This window comes from Microtus ochrogaster, chromosome 8, assembly GCF_000317375.1.
Source record: "Microtus ochrogaster isolate Prairie Vole_2 chromosome 8, MicOch1.0, whole genome shotgun sequence".
Taxonomy (NCBI): Eukaryota; Metazoa; Chordata; class Mammalia; order Rodentia; family Cricetidae; genus Microtus; species Microtus ochrogaster.
Window position 1 is genome coordinate 59,196,473 of NC_022015.1, and position 17,529 is coordinate 59,214,001.

The following is a 17,529-nucleotide window of genomic DNA, read 5'->3' on the forward strand; positions in this document are numbered from 1 at the left end:
TAGAAACCAATTATGAGTGAGTACATCCCATATTCATCTTTTTGGGTCTGGGTTACCTCACTCAGGATAGTGTTTTCTATTTCTATCCATTTGCATGCAAAATTCGAGAAGTCATTGTTTTTTACCGCAGCGTAGTACTCTAATATGTACATATTCCACACTTTCTTCATCCATTCTTCCTTGAAGGGCATCAAGAGATGCCCCATCATATGACAAGAGCATTTGTTCAACTATGTTCATAGCAGTATTATTTGTAATAATACTGCTGGAAACAACCTATAATAAACTTTTAAATAATCACATTAAAGAATCATTGTAAAAGTGTTTTTTAATTATGTGGTTTTTAAATTATGTATATGCAACAAATGTGCATGCATATGTGTAGATCACAGGTTGAGGTAGAGTATCTTCTTTAGTCACTATCTACCGTGCTTTTTTTTGACTCACTGAACTTGAAACTCAGGGATCCATTTGTCTTCATAGTATCGACCCCCGCTTCTCTACCAGTGCTGCCATTACAGGCAATCACCACTCACTGTGCCTAGCTTTTTATATGGTTTTAGGGATCTGAACTTGGTTCTTCATGTTTGTATAGCAAGTACTTTACCAACTGAGCCAATTCCTTAGTTGCTGTGAGGATACTTGTTGTCTTTGTTCCTGGGTTTTCAAAAATGCTGAACTGAGCAAGGACATTTTTAAAAAGAATATTTTGTGTTATATATATTTATATTCATACATACTATTTTTACTGGGAAGGAAATGGTTTTTTTTTCAGCTTATAGTTTATAGTCCAGCATGAAGGGAAGTAAAGACAAGAACTTGAGGCAAAACTGATGCAAAGGCTGTTAAGGAGTGTTGCATACTGGCTTGTGCCTTATAACTTGCCCAGCCTGCTGCCTTCTTTTTTTATTCTCTTTTTAAAATTGATTTTATTGAGCTATACATTTTTCTGCTCTCCTCCCTTTCAACCCTCTCCCATGGTTCCCATGCTTTCAATTTACTCAGGAGATCTTGTCTATTTCTGTTTCCCATGTAGATTAGATCCATGTATGTCTCTCTTAGGGTCTGCATTGTTGTCTAGGTTCTCTGGGATTGTGATTTGTAGGCTGGTTTTCTTTGCTTTATGTTTAAAAACCACTTATGAGTGAGTACATACAATATTTGTCTTTCTGGGTCTGGGTTACCTCACTTAATACGATGTTTTCTAGCTCTATCTATTTGCCTGAAAATTTCAGGATGTCATTTTTTTCTGCTGTGTAGTACTCCATTGTGTAAAGGTACCACATTTTCCTTATCCATTCTTTGGTCAAGGGACATTTAGGTTGTTTCTAGGTTCTGGATATGACAAACAATGCTGCTGTGAACATAGTTGAGCACATCTCCTTGTGGTACAATTGAGCATCCTTTGGGTATATACCCAAAAGTGGTATTTCTAGGTCTTGAAGGTTATTTCCTAATTTTCTGAGAAATCTCCATACTGATATCCAAAGAGACTGTACCAGCTTGCATTCCCACCAGCAATTCAGGAGCGTTCCCTTTTCCCCACAACCTCTCCAGAATAAGTTGTCATCAGTGTTTTTGATCTTAGCCATTCTTACAGGTGTAAAATGGAATCTCAGAGTCATACATATGAATTTATGTAGATACATATATCTGAATATATATGTCACTGTTGGTGTCTCTATTAAACTTTATTATTTTTACCCTTTTAAAAAGTCATTTCTATTATGAATTTTTTGCATGTATGTTTGTGTGCCATGTGCAAGCAATGTCCACTGAGGCCAGAAGACAGCATCAGAAATCCTGGAACTAGAGTTATAGACTGTTGGAAGCTATCGTTTGTGTATTAGAAGCCACAACTGGATCTTTTGCAAACACTTAAGTGCTCTTAACTACCGAATCATTTCTTCAGCCCCCCACTTCTCAGTTTGTGGGTGTGTGGGTGGAGTGGTGTGGTAGAGACACAATTGTAGGCTTTTTTGTTGAGTTGTTTTTCTGTTGTGCTAAAACAGTTTATAGCTGAGGCTGGCCTTAAAATCCAGATCCTCTTATCTCTACCTCCCAAATGCTGGTGTTACAGATGTACACCATCACACTTGGTCAGAAGCTGCTGCTTTTGAAGGCAGTGAAAGGATGAACTTATTTTCATAGAAGAGACAGTGATCAGTCAAAAATACTTAAGTTCTTTCGTTCTGGCAAACTTCTGTGCCTCCTTTCCAGACTACCTGAGAAGAGTTTCATAAGAGACTAATTTTCTTAGCAGGTTTCTCTTTTTATTTTCCGTGCTTATGCTTTGACTGTCACTTAGTTTTTGATGGTTTTGAGATAGTCTTCACTATTTAGTCTAGGGTGGCCTTGCATTTGTGAACCTTTTGCATACCCAGGTTTTGGTGTTACAGGCTCTTTGTACCACTGTCTGGCTTTATTTAATAATTCATGTATTTTATGTTAATATATAATTTAGATACTAGGTGTCTTAACTTTGTTACTACATGGTCTGGCCGTTGGGACAACGATTTCACTATCAACTGGTTTCAAATTCTAGTTAAATTGTTTTAGTTGTATAAGGTTTTGCAAGGCAATTTACTCTATTTTTTCCATTTAGGAACATTGTGGACTTGGCACTTAACTATAAAAGGCTACTGTGGTATTCATACTATAATATTTTTAATTGTATTTAATTAGTTTATTGGCTGCAGAAGCTAACATAAGTCAGTTTAAAATGAAGTTGCCATTAAGAAGTTTTGAAATTTTGTCTAATGCTTTTCAAGTGCTTATTTCTGGATAGTTCATTCATTCCCTGAATATTTGTGTATTTGTTTAGGTATTGGGGACAGAGAAGTAGACAAATAATATTTTGCTTTGCCTCCTGAGAATTTAATTGTTGATTTTTGTAGGTAAACTGAAAACAATTTTAAATGCTACTACTTTGGTACTAGGAGGATGGCTTAGCAGTTAAGAGCACTTAATAATTTTGCAGAGGACCTAAGTTTGGTTCCAAGCTCCCACTTGGCTCACAGTCATCTGTAACTATTCCAGGAGGTTCTGACACACTCTTTTGGCCTTTGTGAGAACTGTATGCACATGGTGCACATACAGACAAATAGGCAAACCACTCATACATATAAAAATAAGCTTGGCAAAAAACTATTATTTTAATTATGAATTTCTTTCATGTACTGAAATATTGATTAGTTAACATAAAAATCTTGTTAAAAACTGGGGATTATCTGTGCATGGTTGCCTTCACTTTTAATCCCAGAGGTAGAAGCAGGTGGATCTCTGTGAGTGCAATACAAGATTGAATTGGTCTACATAAGGAGTTTCTGGCTAGTCAGGGTAAAGTAGTTGAGACCCTGTCTCCCAAAAACAAATGAATCAAACAATTTAGAAGCTTCCCTTTATATTTTGAATATGTGGGGTGTCTATGCCATTTTGTTTTGTTAGATTTTTTTCAGGGGGGAGAGGATGACTGTGCTAAAATACAATCCAAGACCTGGCAGATTTTTAGGACTTAGTCAACTACTTATACTTCTTAGCTTCAGATTTCCCCCTTTTTCAATGTACAGCTCTCTATAATTACAGTTGTTTTGTGGCTCACAAACAGAAGTTCTTTTTCCCCCTTTCCTGTGACTTAAATATTGTCTGGACAGCAAGAAGAGCAGGTGAATTTTCAAGCTGATTTTAAAGGTGGCATGAAGTTTTCATTACTCAGCTTCATCATATTGCCGTATTTGCTGACGTTGAGTAATACATGATCATCCTTTCAGTTTTCTGCATGTGCTGTGAGGAACTAGTTATTACCAATCCTATTTGAAGAACCTGGAGATGTTTGGGTAGGAGCCAGGATTATCCATTCCTATTTTTCATTGTTGATACTTTATTATGTTGTCTCCATTTGTATATAGTACAATATAGTTATAAAGTTCAGCACCATGTAGTACAATAAAGTTTAATAGTAATATGCAAAGAATAGCTTAATGAATTACTATAAAGTAAATTTTTCTAAACACCACCCAAATGATCAAGCTGAATAGCATGCCCCAAGAATTCCATGTCCCTTTTACTAATTATAAATTCATATTTTTAGATCATTTTTTAAATTTTATATATGCATTTGCATATCTATATTTGAAGTGAGATAACTTGAGTCCTTGGGAAAAATAGTTCTCTCAACTGCTGAGCCTTCTCTAGTCCATAATTCTTTCCTTGAAACTGTTGCCCAAATATAGTAGTCTTTTCTGTGGTCTTTATACAATTTTTAACAACTTACTAACATACAACCTGTTTATATAATCCTAATGTAGCTGATTCTGAGTTTTATGTAAATGGAAGCATATTGCATTTTTAAGATTGGTATTTCCAGTTAAATATTATGAGAGAGTCATGTTTAGAGTTGGAGAGACTCATGTTCCCAACTGACTCTATTTTAGCTGTGTGTTTTTTGTGTTATATTGGATAGATGTATATGTGTATGTTCATGTGCCTAAGTGCAGGTGCCATGGCACATGTGTGAAGGTCTTTGCTTTCTACCTTGTTTGAGACACTCTTTACTGTTCAGTGTTACATACTTAATATGTAACTTCAGTGTTACATACAGGCTGACTGGCTCACAAGCTTCTGGGAGTTCTCTTGTCTCTGTTTCTTGTCATCTTCCTGGCAGTAGTGGCCAGCTTCCTTGTAGGTTCCCAGTATTCAAGCCAGGTCTTCATGAGGTGTTGCAGGGGCTTTTCTCACTGGGTCATCTCCCCAGCCTTCACTCTATGTCTTCAGAGGACAAATAGGTCTCATGTCTATACTTTATTGGAAAAACAGGAATGATTTTGTATTATAATTATTAAAGTAAGTAATTATATAATCGAAACAGCTAATGTTTACTAAACAGACAATAGAAAATAAAATTACCAAGTTTTAATGAGTCAAGTTGAATATGCTAATACTTAGTGAAAAAAGACAGTTGTTTGATCTCTGCACATTTATGCCTACTGGGTTGGATTTTCTCAAATACATTGATAAGTTTTAAAACTGCAAAAGTATGAAGCTGGGACAAAATAACTTTTTAAGGATTATACCTTTGAAAGGTGTGAATGCTGATTTATCTGCAGAGCTATGTTTTCCACAGAACAAAGGAAGTGTTTAGAAATGGATTTGATGGTCTTCTCTACTCAGGAGGCTAAGACAAGATTGCGAGTTCAAGGTCAGTCTGAATTTTACATCACAAGTTTCACGCATCCTGGACAAAGTGAGGTCATGTTCCCCACCATTACCTTCAAAGACAAAAAAGGAAAAAAAAATAAAAAGAAAGCAAAACAAAGAGTTATGCCTGGTAGTTCAAGTCTGTAGCTCTCGGTTTTCAGGAGGCTGAAGCTATAGAGAATTGTAAGTTCTGAGCATGGACGCACTGTGAAGTGGCCTTGTTTGGTTGTTTTTAAAAAGTAGCTATGCAGTTCAGTAGTACTGTACTTGCCTAGCATGTGTAGATTCAATACCTAGTACCAGAGACGCATTCAGAGAAAGTTTGAACAGTAATCTAGCATTTGCTGTTTCTTATATCTAATTTTTAGTTACTTGCTTCTCATGCTTTAGTTTTTCTTTCTTTTTAAAAGTTAATGGTTTAGTTAAATGTCAACTATGGGTGGCTTTTTCTGTATGTGGAGATTATATATGTAGGTATATGTGTATATATATTCATATGTATATATATACTCTTGTGCTTACTTGTTTTTTATGTTTTGAGACAAGATCTAAATATATAGCCCAGGCTACCTTGAAATTTTTTTAGGCCTCTGATTTGAGAGAACTTGTATTATAGGCACACAACTTCATCATGCCAGGTTTATTTGTGGCTTTGAATATTTTCTTTCAAAAGGTTTACTAAGATACATATATACACTGGCTTTGATCATCTGAACAAAAAAGGTAGGTTTTGGGATTTTTTTTAAAAAAGCCTTTTATGTCTTTGTCATTTAAGGTGCAATGGACATGTAATTCTTTTTTCTTTTTTAAATCTCATGAGATTGCAAGTGTGCACTACTACACTTGGTGCTTGTAGCTATATTTCTATAAGAATTAAAGTCAGTTCTTAATTACAAGTTCATGTGAGTGACTTTTCCACTCCACCCCCAATTGTAGCCCCAAACAAATCTTTTCATTTCTTATATATACATTTATTATAGTTTTTTCTCTTTTTTTAAAAATATTTATTTATTCATTATGTATACAATATTCTGTCTTTCTGATGGAATAAGTTGTGTGTTAACTGAGGAAATTTTTTGTTAAGAAGCAATCCTGTGCTCTTTCCCTTTACAAAACCTTTTTTTAAAAAAAATATTTATTTATTTATTATGTATATAATATTCTGTCTGTATGCCTGCAGGCCAGAAGAGGGCGCCAGACCTCATTACAGATGGTTGTGAGCTACCATGTGGTTGCTGGGAATTGAACTCAGGACCTTTGGAAGAGCAGGCAATGCTCTTAACCTCTGAGCCATTTATTATAGTTTTTAAATATATAAAATATTATTTTTTTTGATATTTTGGCATCTGTCAAGAAACCTTGCTGGCTGGGGAGAGACTGCCTTTCCTAGGACTAGAGAATTCCATTTTTGTTTTGTGAATTCCTAGAAATAATTGATACATTGTCAGAAAGGATATCTTTCATATACAGTAGATCAATTCCGAGTCCATATCCCAACCATCCTCTTTTCTCCATTGCACACATTAAGACAATATTTTTCTGTTCTGATCATCTATGGCAAGGTGACAGACAACTAGAGACCTCCGCCAATAGCCTGAAGCTGGTTGTAACACATTCACACTCATTAATCTTAGATCATTTGCCCTGTCCTGCCCTGCTTTTTCCCAGAGAAGACAGAGTAAAGGCACTGGGCTGTGATTTCTTAGTTTTTTTTCTGCCTCTTGACTAAACCTGCTTTGCTATGTGATCTTGAATTGAAATATTCTTTAACACTTAATATCTCTATTTTGCATTTTATTGATATAAATTAAAATCATGTGGATATACTTTGAATATTTTACTCATACTTCTTTTTGCCATGTTGTAACTTCATATTTTGAAACATAGGGTCTCATTATGTAACTCAGACTGGCATTGTTCTGCTTTAGCCTCTCTTGGGCTGGGGTTATATGAACATACTACCAGATGTCTGTTTTGCCACTCTCTTCTAAATTATTCTTGTTCTTGACTTTTTCTAAGTTATATAGAAGGGTACCATGACAGTATCCTGTTTTTATATTTTGTTTTAATATTTTTTATTCTGAACTGTTCTCAACACCCATACTCTGTAAGTTTTATCTTCTACATGTAATTTAGCCTATTTAAAATTGTCATTCACATGTCTATGCATTTTGCAATATATTTAGAATTTAAAAGCACTACCAGTTACTTTTTTTTTTTTTTTTTTTTTTTTTTTTTTTTTTTTTTTTTGGTTTTTTGAGACAGGGTTTCTCTGTGGTTTTTTGGAGCCTGTCCTGGAACTAGCTCTGTAGACCAGGCTGGTCTCGAACTCACAGAGATCCACCCGTCTCTGCCTCCCGAGTGCTGGGATTAAAGGCGTGCGCCACCATCGCCTGGCCTACCAGTTACTTTTTAATATGCATTATTGTAAATGGCTTGCTTTGGTGAATAGGAAAATAAAACTTTAGTTTCCAGCTGTAAGTGTAGATTTACTGTACTCAAATAACTATCTTTATGAACTAATACATTTTATTTTGTGTTATCTAATTATTAGCTCTACCTGCTGGCTTTTTAAATATTGCTAGACAGATTATAGCATTTCATTTTGACTGCTCACTGATCCATAGTGGAGTTTATTCATGGGGGGGGGTGCTTTGTTTTGTTTTTGAGACAGCTCTTTCTATAGAGCCTAGGATGGCTTTGAACTTGTGATCCTCTAGCCTAAGATTCCCAAGTGCTGGGATTACAGATTACATCACCTCACCCTGCCCCACCCCACACTTGAGACAAAAGGTTTGTTTACTGCCTTTGTTTTACTGTCAACCATATACCTTATTCCCTGTTATAATAATACAGTTGGAATGTTAAAACATCACTATGATTTGGCTTACTGTGAGTAAATTGTAATTTATTCTTATAAACATTAGCGTTGTTTTTTTTTGTTTGTTTTAGCTGTTGCTTACAAGAGAGTGTCTTTAAATTTATTAGTTACTACTGTGGAAGAATTAAGTCTATTCATTTAACATATATGTAGTAAATAGCGTGTTCCATCTGATTCTTGGTTATACCTAACCTACTTGATGGTTGGTAGTAACAGCAGCAGCAACAGTAGTAGTAGTTGTAATTATTATTAGTAGTAATAGTTCTTGTCTCCTTCCCTCCCCTTCTTTTCTCTCCCTTCTTCTCCCTCCCTCCCTCCTTCCCTCTGTTTTCTCTCTCTTTAGGCTTTATTCTTATATTGTATTAAACCCTGTCTTTTAAGCTATTTCATTGCTGCGGTATTCACTTTGCATACTGCCTTTGGTTCAGTGTTGTACCAAAATGAAAGTTACTGGTTTTGGCTTATACTTCTCCTTTTTATGTAAGCTTGGTGATTTGAAAGGTAGGTGTGTGTGTGTGTGTATTTCTGAGCTTATCACTTACCTTTGAAGTTTATAATAATTACCTATTTTTGTCAGTTTTAGCAAGCTTTACTTAGTATAATGGTGAAACCTACACTTATTTTCAGGGTCAAGGTTCTTTATACCTGGATTTACATCTTGTTAGCTTTTGCCTACAACAAGCTAATGATGCCTTTTTCATAAAAGATTTTTCATAAGGCTGTAATTGATAGCTTTATTATGTTTAGGCAAACCTAAGTAAAGAACATTGCATATTATCTGGCACATGTGAGTATAAGTCATTTTATAACACACTTTATTTCCAAGCAATACCATATGTATTTTTGTTTGCTTTCTGTTGCTGTGATAAAACACTGATTAAAGCAACTTGGAGAGAACAGAGCTGATTTGACTCACACTTCCAGGCCACAGTCTGTTTTGAGAAAAGTTGGGGCAAGAACTTAAACAGAAACTTAAGCAGAAACTGTGTGGAAAGGCTGCTTAGACTCATCTCTAGCTTTCCCTCTGTTCGCTTTTTTATTTTAATTTATTTTTCTCTCATATGGTACATCCCAACTGCAGTTTCCCCTCCCTCCTAATCCCACTTTATCCCCCACCTTCTCTCTCTCCCAGACCTGTTGTTCCTCCTTTCCCTTCAGAGAAGGGCAGGCCTCTCAGGGATATCAACCAAACATAACATATCAAGTTGCAGTAAGAGTAGGCACCTCCCTCTCATATTAAAGCTGGACAAGGCAAACCAGTATGAAGAAAAGGGTCTCAAAAAGCAGGCAAAAGAGTCAGAGACAGCCCTGCTCCCACTATTAGGAATACCACAAGAAGACAATCAGAGGGCCTTTTCATAAAAGTTTTTTCATAAGGCAGTAATTGATAGCTTTATTATGATTAGGCAAACCTATGCAGACTTCCCTGATTGTTGTTTCTCTGTGAGCCCCATAAGCCCAGGTTAGTTGATTCTTTAGGTTTTCTTGTATCCTTGACTCATCTGACTCTTACAATCTTTCCTCCTCCTCTTCCCCAGGATTCCCCAAGCTCCACCTTGTGTTTGGCTCTGGGTCTCTGGATCTGTTCTCACTAGTTGCTGGATGAAACCTCTCAAATGACGATTGAATTAATCACTGATCTATGAATATAGCAGAATATAATTAGGAATAATTTTATTGTTTGTTTATGCCAGTCATATTTGGTTCTATCCTAGGACACTGGACTATCCAGTCTCTGGTTCCTTACTATACAGTCAGTATCAGGGCTGGGCTCCCTTTCATGACATGGGTCTCAAGCTTGGCCAGTCATCGATTGGTTGGGCATTCACAATCTGTATACCACCCTTCTTACCCCAGAATATCTTCCATGCTGGACAAATTGTAGATCGGAGATTTTGTGGCTGGGTTGGTGTCCCAGTCCATCCATTGGAAGCCTTGCCTGGTTACAGAAGATGACTGGTTCAGGCTCCTTATCTCCCATTAGTAGGAGTTTTAGGTCATCCTCATAGATTCCTGGGAATTTCCATTGCACTAGGTTTCGACCTTAGCCCAAAATGCCCTCCAACTCGAATCATCTCTCCCAGTATTTTTTCCTCTATCCTTTCCAACCTGATCCCTCCTGTTCCTGCCCCCAGTCCACCCAAAATATTTATCAAATTTCCCCTTTCTAGGGAAATTTTGTGTTGTTCCTCCCCAAACCCTTGTAACTTCTCTAGGTCTGCAGATTTTTCTTCTAGCTTTCTTATATATCCTAGACCCACCAACCTAGGGATAGTGCCTCCCACAGTGGGCTGGGCCCACCTTATCACTTATCAATCAAGATAGTCTTTTACAGACATTCTCATTGGCCAGTTTGATTGAAGCAATTCTTCCATTAAGTTTCTCTCTTTCCAGGTGATTGTGTCAAGCCGACATTAGAAACTAGCCACCACCATGGTCTGTTAGAATTATGTTAAGTTTGCCTTCAAGGTAAAGCTAGATTGAGATGATGAACATGTGTTGTCGATTTCAAATTTTCTTTGTAAGGACTTTTTTTTTTTTTTTTTTTTTTTTTTGCTTTTTCGAGACAGGGTTTCTCTGTGGTTTTGGAGCCTGTCCTGGAACTAGCTCTTGTAGACCTTCAAAAAGAAAGGTTTAAAAGATTTGTTTTCTTTTTTGTTTATTTTTTTTAACCTGAAACAAACAAAACCTTTGCCTCTTACCAATGTCCTCACATTTTTAGAATATCCTTTCCACTCCTCAGTTTCTCTCCAACCTCTCCTCTCCTCCAGATCCATTCCTTCATTTCCCTTCAGAAAAGATCAGACCTCCTAGGGATATCCACCAAACATGGCATAACAAGATACATTGAGACTAAACACATACCGTCATGTCAAGGCTGGGTAAGGCAACCTGGTAGGAGGTAAGGGTCCCCAAGAACAGAAGAGTCAGAGATACCCCCATTTCCACTCTTAGGAGTCTCACAAAAACACCATGCTAACAACCATAACAAATACGCAGATGTTCTGAAGACTCTAAAGACAACTATAGCCAGCAAAACTTTCAGTTACCATAGAAGGAGAAAACAAGATATTCCATGATAAAGTCAAATTTAAACTTTTATCAGAAGGATATAGAATTTTTTTTAACCTGCCTGTTTCTTAATTCTGATATATACATATGTTTTAATCCCTGTTTTCTGTTTATAAAAGTTGTTGGTTAGGTCTGAATCATTACTGGATACCTTGTGTCTTCTACCTCTCTCCTTACGTTTTATCTTTGTTCTTTGAAGTAATAACTGGACATAATTGCCTAGTGAGTTACTAATCCATTACAGAACTTTTCCCAGTTTATATACATTAGTTTAGCAGTGTATATTTCCATTCTTTATGAGTAATTCTCTCATTCTCAAGTTTTATTTTCACTTCTTTTTGGACTGATTGTGTAAGTTATTTTTAGGGTTATAAGAATAGAACAAATTGATGTCTTTATAGCTAAAAGTGCTGATTCTGTAATGACAATGTTCATACATAACTTCTGCATACACAATCATTGTTTTCAAAATAGAGTGTTGTAGACATGGGTATAAAAGAATTAAAATATCTTCATCGAAGGAAATTGGGAAGAAATTCAACTTTTACATTAGTAAATACCAGGATTAAGACAGTACAATAAAATCTAAAAGAATAGGTATGATCTAATCTGTAATCATTTCAAACATGAATAGCAACAAATATTGTTTGCCATAATCACTCTCAAATAACTTGAGTTGTATTAAAGTTTTTGAAGCAGTAGGTGAAATTAAGCTTCATTAACTAATTTTAAACTTTTTTTAGGTAAATGAATTGGTGGATGCCAGAGATGCCGGCCTTGGTGCTTGGTTTGAAGCACATATACATAGTGTTACTAGAGCTTCTGACGGACATTCACGTGGCAAAACTCCACTGAAGAATGGCAATTCTTATAAAAGGACTAATGGAAATGTAAATCATAATTCCAAAGAGAACACAAATAAATTGGACAATGTACCCTCTACGTCTAATTCAGACTCTGTTGCTGCTGATGAAGACGTTATTTATCATATCGAGTATGATGAGTAAGTGCTCATATTATTGAGGACTTCATTCATGTTTTTGTGTATAGAAGCAAAACTTTGCATTTCAAGATTATTTTGAATAGTCTTTCTGAAGAAATCACTTAGAGGTCATATTCATTCTTTGTTTCTGCTTGTTTAGTGATTGTTATCCAACAAGTAAGGGCCCTTTAACTGTCAGTCATCTCTGACTTATGAGTGACTTGTTTTTAATCATTCTACTATTGACTTATTACTTAGAACGTTCAGATTTCTCTTTGTTGGTTATATTTAATATCTTAAGCATTTTATAGAATATATTGTAGCTATTAGAATGAGGCAAAATACAGACACTGCTTTTAGCATAATTTACATACAGATTATTCATTTGAAGGAAATGATTCATTTCTTTTTAATATGTTTACAGGATTATGCATTACCACAAAGTTTAGAATTTTTTCATTACTATTAACCAAAAATAAGAAGTCTTACATGCATTGATTGATAGTTATGTGCCAGTCTCCTAAATAATGTTCTGAAATATTATAATGGAACTTGGCCTTGAGAGTCTAGATTCTAGCACTAAGTTTTCTTTTTAAAAATTATGGAACAAAAGTTATTATTTGGATATGCTTAACTATTAAGCATACAAAATTCTTGCCACATGCTATGATCTCAAATCTTAGAATGAGTGTACATTTTTTCTAGTACAAGTTAGTTATAAGAAAACTTAGTAGAGGCAGCTGGAAAGATGACCCAGAGGTTAGGAGCACTGACTGCCCTTCCAGAAGCCCCAGCTTCAATTCCCACATCATCACAACTGTCTGTAACTATAGTTGCAGGGCATCCCTCTTCTGGCCCCTATAGGGAGTCAGGAATGCATGTGGCACACAGATGTACATATAACCCAAACACTGATACATATATAATAATGATGATGATGAGTAAAAATAATAGCAATAGTAGAATTTTTAAAAAGAAGGCAACAACATGGAAGAAACTCAATTTCCAGGATATCTGGAAACAAAAGTAGATACCTTTGCTTTTATGACTGATAGGTTTTGGCTAACCTATCAATATTACTTATCTCAAATGATCATCATACTACTTTTAATTGTAGTAGAACCAACAGTGAGAGTGCATTTAAATTAAACATAATGGACTTGGCTGGGATTGGCAATACTGGTGAATTGGTGCTAGTGCAGAAAGGGTCTAGAGTTAGTGAACTGATAAGAAGTCTCTGAATTTAATGAATGTTGTGGCATAGAGCATGGAGACAAGTTACTGTGTGGTAGACTTACCTTGTCTATTGCCAACAAGTAATCTTTAAGTTCTTGAAAGAGTTTTAACTTAATTTTGAAATATGTTTTATGTGTGTGGGTGTTTTGCCTATATGTATGTATTACGCCACTTGTGTGCCTGGTGCCCATAGAGGCCAGAAGAGGGCATAGGATTCTCTAGAATTGGAATACTTACTGTTAAAGAAATTCTGTAGCCAGTACTCTAGCTAGTTGAGAGGAGCCTTTTGGTCCAAGAGGCAGGGTTTTCATTTGGGATAGAGGTGACCTAGAGGAGAGGCAGAGCAGAGAGTATGGCCTTGTTGTTGAGCCAGGAAACAGCTGCGGTGGGGTTTTTCTGCAGTAGCTTGCGGTCCACACCTCAATTTTTCTTTTATTTTGTTCTTTAATTTTATAATAAATAAACATAAAAGAAGTCAGTAACACCTGACATTCAACGATTGGCATTGCTAAATACACAAAATGCATCTTGGCACATTGACCACTCTCTGGTCCAAGTGCATCCAGCCCCCAAACTGCTCTGAGGTCTGAAGTCTGGTGGAGGATGAATACCCTTTGACTAGCCCTTTTTGCCTGTGTTGGGGTGTTCTCTGAACCCCTCTGTAGACTGCCAATCAAGGCAGCTCAGCTTGTCTTGAGTTTTGCCCACCTTGAGACCTGCTCAGGACTTGGAACTTTGCAGCTGCTGTTACCAAATCACTGGCAGCAGACAGGAAAGTCAAAGCAGAAAATCAAGGCCTGTGTAACAAAGCTGGGGCTCTCAGGCCAATTCTTTCTGACCTTAGCCAAACCTCCCTAAGGCTGTCACCAGAGGTGGCCATTGTCCTCAGGGCAGTCAGTTTATAGAGTGCTGAGTCTCAGTGCACCTTCCTTGCACCTGGATCTCCCACTGCTGCAGCACCATCTTTTGGTCAGATATCATCACTATTTCTGAATACATTCGCACAGTCCAGTTCTCCAACCATTGGCTCTGCCTGCTGGTCAAACACCATCACTACATCTGTACGATCCAGTCTTCCTACTGATAATATGCAAGCTTTACAAATAATTAGCTAAGGAGAATAACACAATTTTGACTGATAAAAGCTTTAGAAATATTTACTGATTTAAAATTTATTTAGAAATATTTACTGATGTAAAATGTAGAAAGATGATTGATAAAATGTAAACCTTAAAAATACTTACTACTCAAAAGATGCAAGCCTTAGAAAAGGTTACTACTGATAATATGCAAGCCCTGGAAATAATTACTGAAGAAAATACCATTTTGACTGATTATTCCACAAGACTGGAAAGATTTAGTTACAGCAGTGTTGGAATCTGGACCTCAGTTACAAGGGACCAGGTGTAGTGGAGAGATGAAGCTAGGGCCATCTAACATCAAGGTAGGGTTAGATGTTATAAGATTTCCTAAGATTGAATCATTGGTGAGTGCCTTTATACTGATATGGAAAGACAGATTATATTTGATCACGCCTTGACTCTACGACATACAGCAGCTTTAAATGCTTGGGACAAGATTCAAGAATCAGAAAAGAGTACTGGGCCTTTACTAAAATTTTATAAGGCTCAAAGGAAGCCTTCACTGAATTTTTGCAGAGATTGACTTCATCATCTGTAAATAGAATGATAGCAGATCTAGAAGTTAAACAAATATTAATTGAATCTTTGACTTTTGAGAATGCTAATTCACAATACAAAAAGGTAATTGGATCTTTAAAGGTAAGATCAACACCCATAGAGGAATGGATCTGACATACAGTCAATATTGAATCTCATAACCATGATGACACTTGGGTGGGAGAGGTGATTTCCAAAGGTTTGAAGAAAAAAATGTCAGGTGTTTTAATTGTGATAAACAAGGTCATCTGCAAAGGTATTGTAGGCAGACGTTCCTAGAAACTGTTTTTCTAGAGATAGCCCAAGCAGATGACCCCAGTCTTCTGGAATATGCAGAAGGTATGCAAAGGCCACCATTGGACCAATGAATGCAAATTAACAAGGTGCAGGCAAGGTAATTCTTTGCCCTCAGAAAACACCTTAGAGGGCCCCTTGCAGACCCCATGTCAAATTTAGTTCAATCATTCCCTATCACTATGGGGGAAACTTTTCCACAGAACAATCAAAGGACCTAATGCCTATTATAAAAAAGCAAAAACCATACTACTCTGGAGGACAGAGCAGCTTTAGAAGATAAAATAAAATTTCCAATAGAAACCATAAAACAAATATTTTGACAAACTTCTATAAACAACCAAAGACCTAAATTAATAATACAGATAAATGGCATTAAAATGGAGGGTCTGGTAGGCACAGACAGTTAAGTATAATTGCACCAAAATCTTGACATCCAAATTGGCCTCTTCAGAGGTAAATGTTCAGCTTCTAGAGCTTGGAACTTTATCTCAGGCGAAACAAAGCTCAAGATGGGTCGAATGCATAGGGCCTGAAGAACAGAGAGAATTAAAACCATATGTGGCCAACATAGCAATGAACTTAAGGAGACATGGTATATTACAACAGTGGAAAACATAGATCAACATTCCTCTAACCTCAAATGACCCATAAAATAAAGAATTCTTCAGGGAGAAATTTTGGAAATTTTTCTCTAGAGCAGTTTTTAGAGTATGTGTAACCAAACAGTTGGTGACCTCTCAAAGGTGTCGGTAGCCCTAACTTTAAAAAGGCTTGATAAACCTGTGTGGGTGAAACAGTGACGTTTGACATCAGAAAGATTAAAGGCCTTAGAGCAACATACAGGAGAAGCTAAATGTTCAAGTTGAAGAATCGGCCAGACCTTAGAATTCTATATTTGTCATTAAAAACAAAAATTCTTTAAAGTGGAGAATGCTGACACATTTGTGAGCCCATAAATAAAGTAATTCAACTGATGGACTCTATAACCTGGAATTGCCCCGTCTTCTCTGTTACCTAAAGGATGGTCCATTATAGTGATTTAAAAGACTTTCTTTACTATACCTTTAAAAAACAATGTAAGAATATATAGATAATTTTTATTTTCTTTACAAGAAAAATTTGACTTCATGGTGTCTACTTATAATAATTCACAAACTGTTAAAATATATCAGTGGAAAGCTCTCCCATGAGAGATGTTAAATCGGCCCCACCATGTGCCAGTTTTATATAACAGCTGTTGGAAATAATTTGTAAACAGTTTCCTCAATCCATGGTTTGTATGTACAATATCTTACTAGCTGATTCAAACATAGGTACCTTAGAATAAATGTTTAAGGAAATAAAGAAAATATTGCTTTATTGGGGATTATAAATTGCTCCAGAAAAAATACAGAGAAGATTCCATTAATTACCTAGGATATAAAGTAGGTTTGCAAAAAGTTAGTGCACAGAAAGTTCTTATTAGGAGAGATCAACTGTGAACTCTTAATGACTTTCAAAAATTACTAGGAGACCATATCTGGCTTTGGCCCACAATTGGATTAACAACTTAAGAACTAAGTAATTTATTTCAAACCTTATAAGAAGGACCATTAAGTCCAAGGAAATAATCAGCTGACGTTGAAGAGAATTGGCTCTGGTACAGAAAAAATTACAGGATGTACATGTGGATTACTTGAATCCAGAACTTAATTGTATCCTAGTTATTCTACTTTCCACCCATTCTTCTACTCAAATTCTTGTGCAGAGATAAGATAATATTCTGGAATGGATATTTTTGCTATGCAAACAGCAAAAAGTTAAAGACCTATGTAGAAAAGATTTCTGAGTTGATTTTAAAAGGAAAATTGAGACTTGTCAGTTAACAGAATTTTAGTAGTTTTACTAATACTGAAAATTCCTTTTTATGGACAGAAATTAAGTTTGGCAAAGAGTATACACTATTTGGGGGTGAGAGATTAACAACAAATATCCCAAAAACAAGAGACTTCAACTTTAATTTATAAAAAGAACCAATTGGGTCTTTCCTCACATTGTTCAGGGAACAGCAATAGCTGGACCCCCTACATTCTATTCTGATGCAAATACATCATGAAAGGCAGGTTATAAATCAGGGAATTAAAATGGCTCAAAGCCCTTATTTTTCTGTTCAAAAGTCATAATTATGTGATTTTTGGTTTTTTTTT

The 17,529-nt window shown here is 36.0% G+C and overlaps 1 protein-coding gene across 1 annotated transcript in view; it reads left to right on the plus strand.

Annotated features, from left to right (window-relative positions):
* The window catches only part of Uhrf2 (ubiquitin like with PHD and ring finger domains 2), a 76,137-nt gene that overhangs the window by 19,079 nt on the left and 39,529 nt on the right, over nt 1-17,529 (plus strand). Inside the window, exon 3 of the mRNA XM_005352130.2 lies at nt 11,893-12,152. Within this exon, the coding sequence (XP_005352187.1) occupies nt 11,893-12,152 (260 nt within the window). The remainder of the gene's footprint in view (nt 1-11,892; nt 12,153-17,529) is intronic.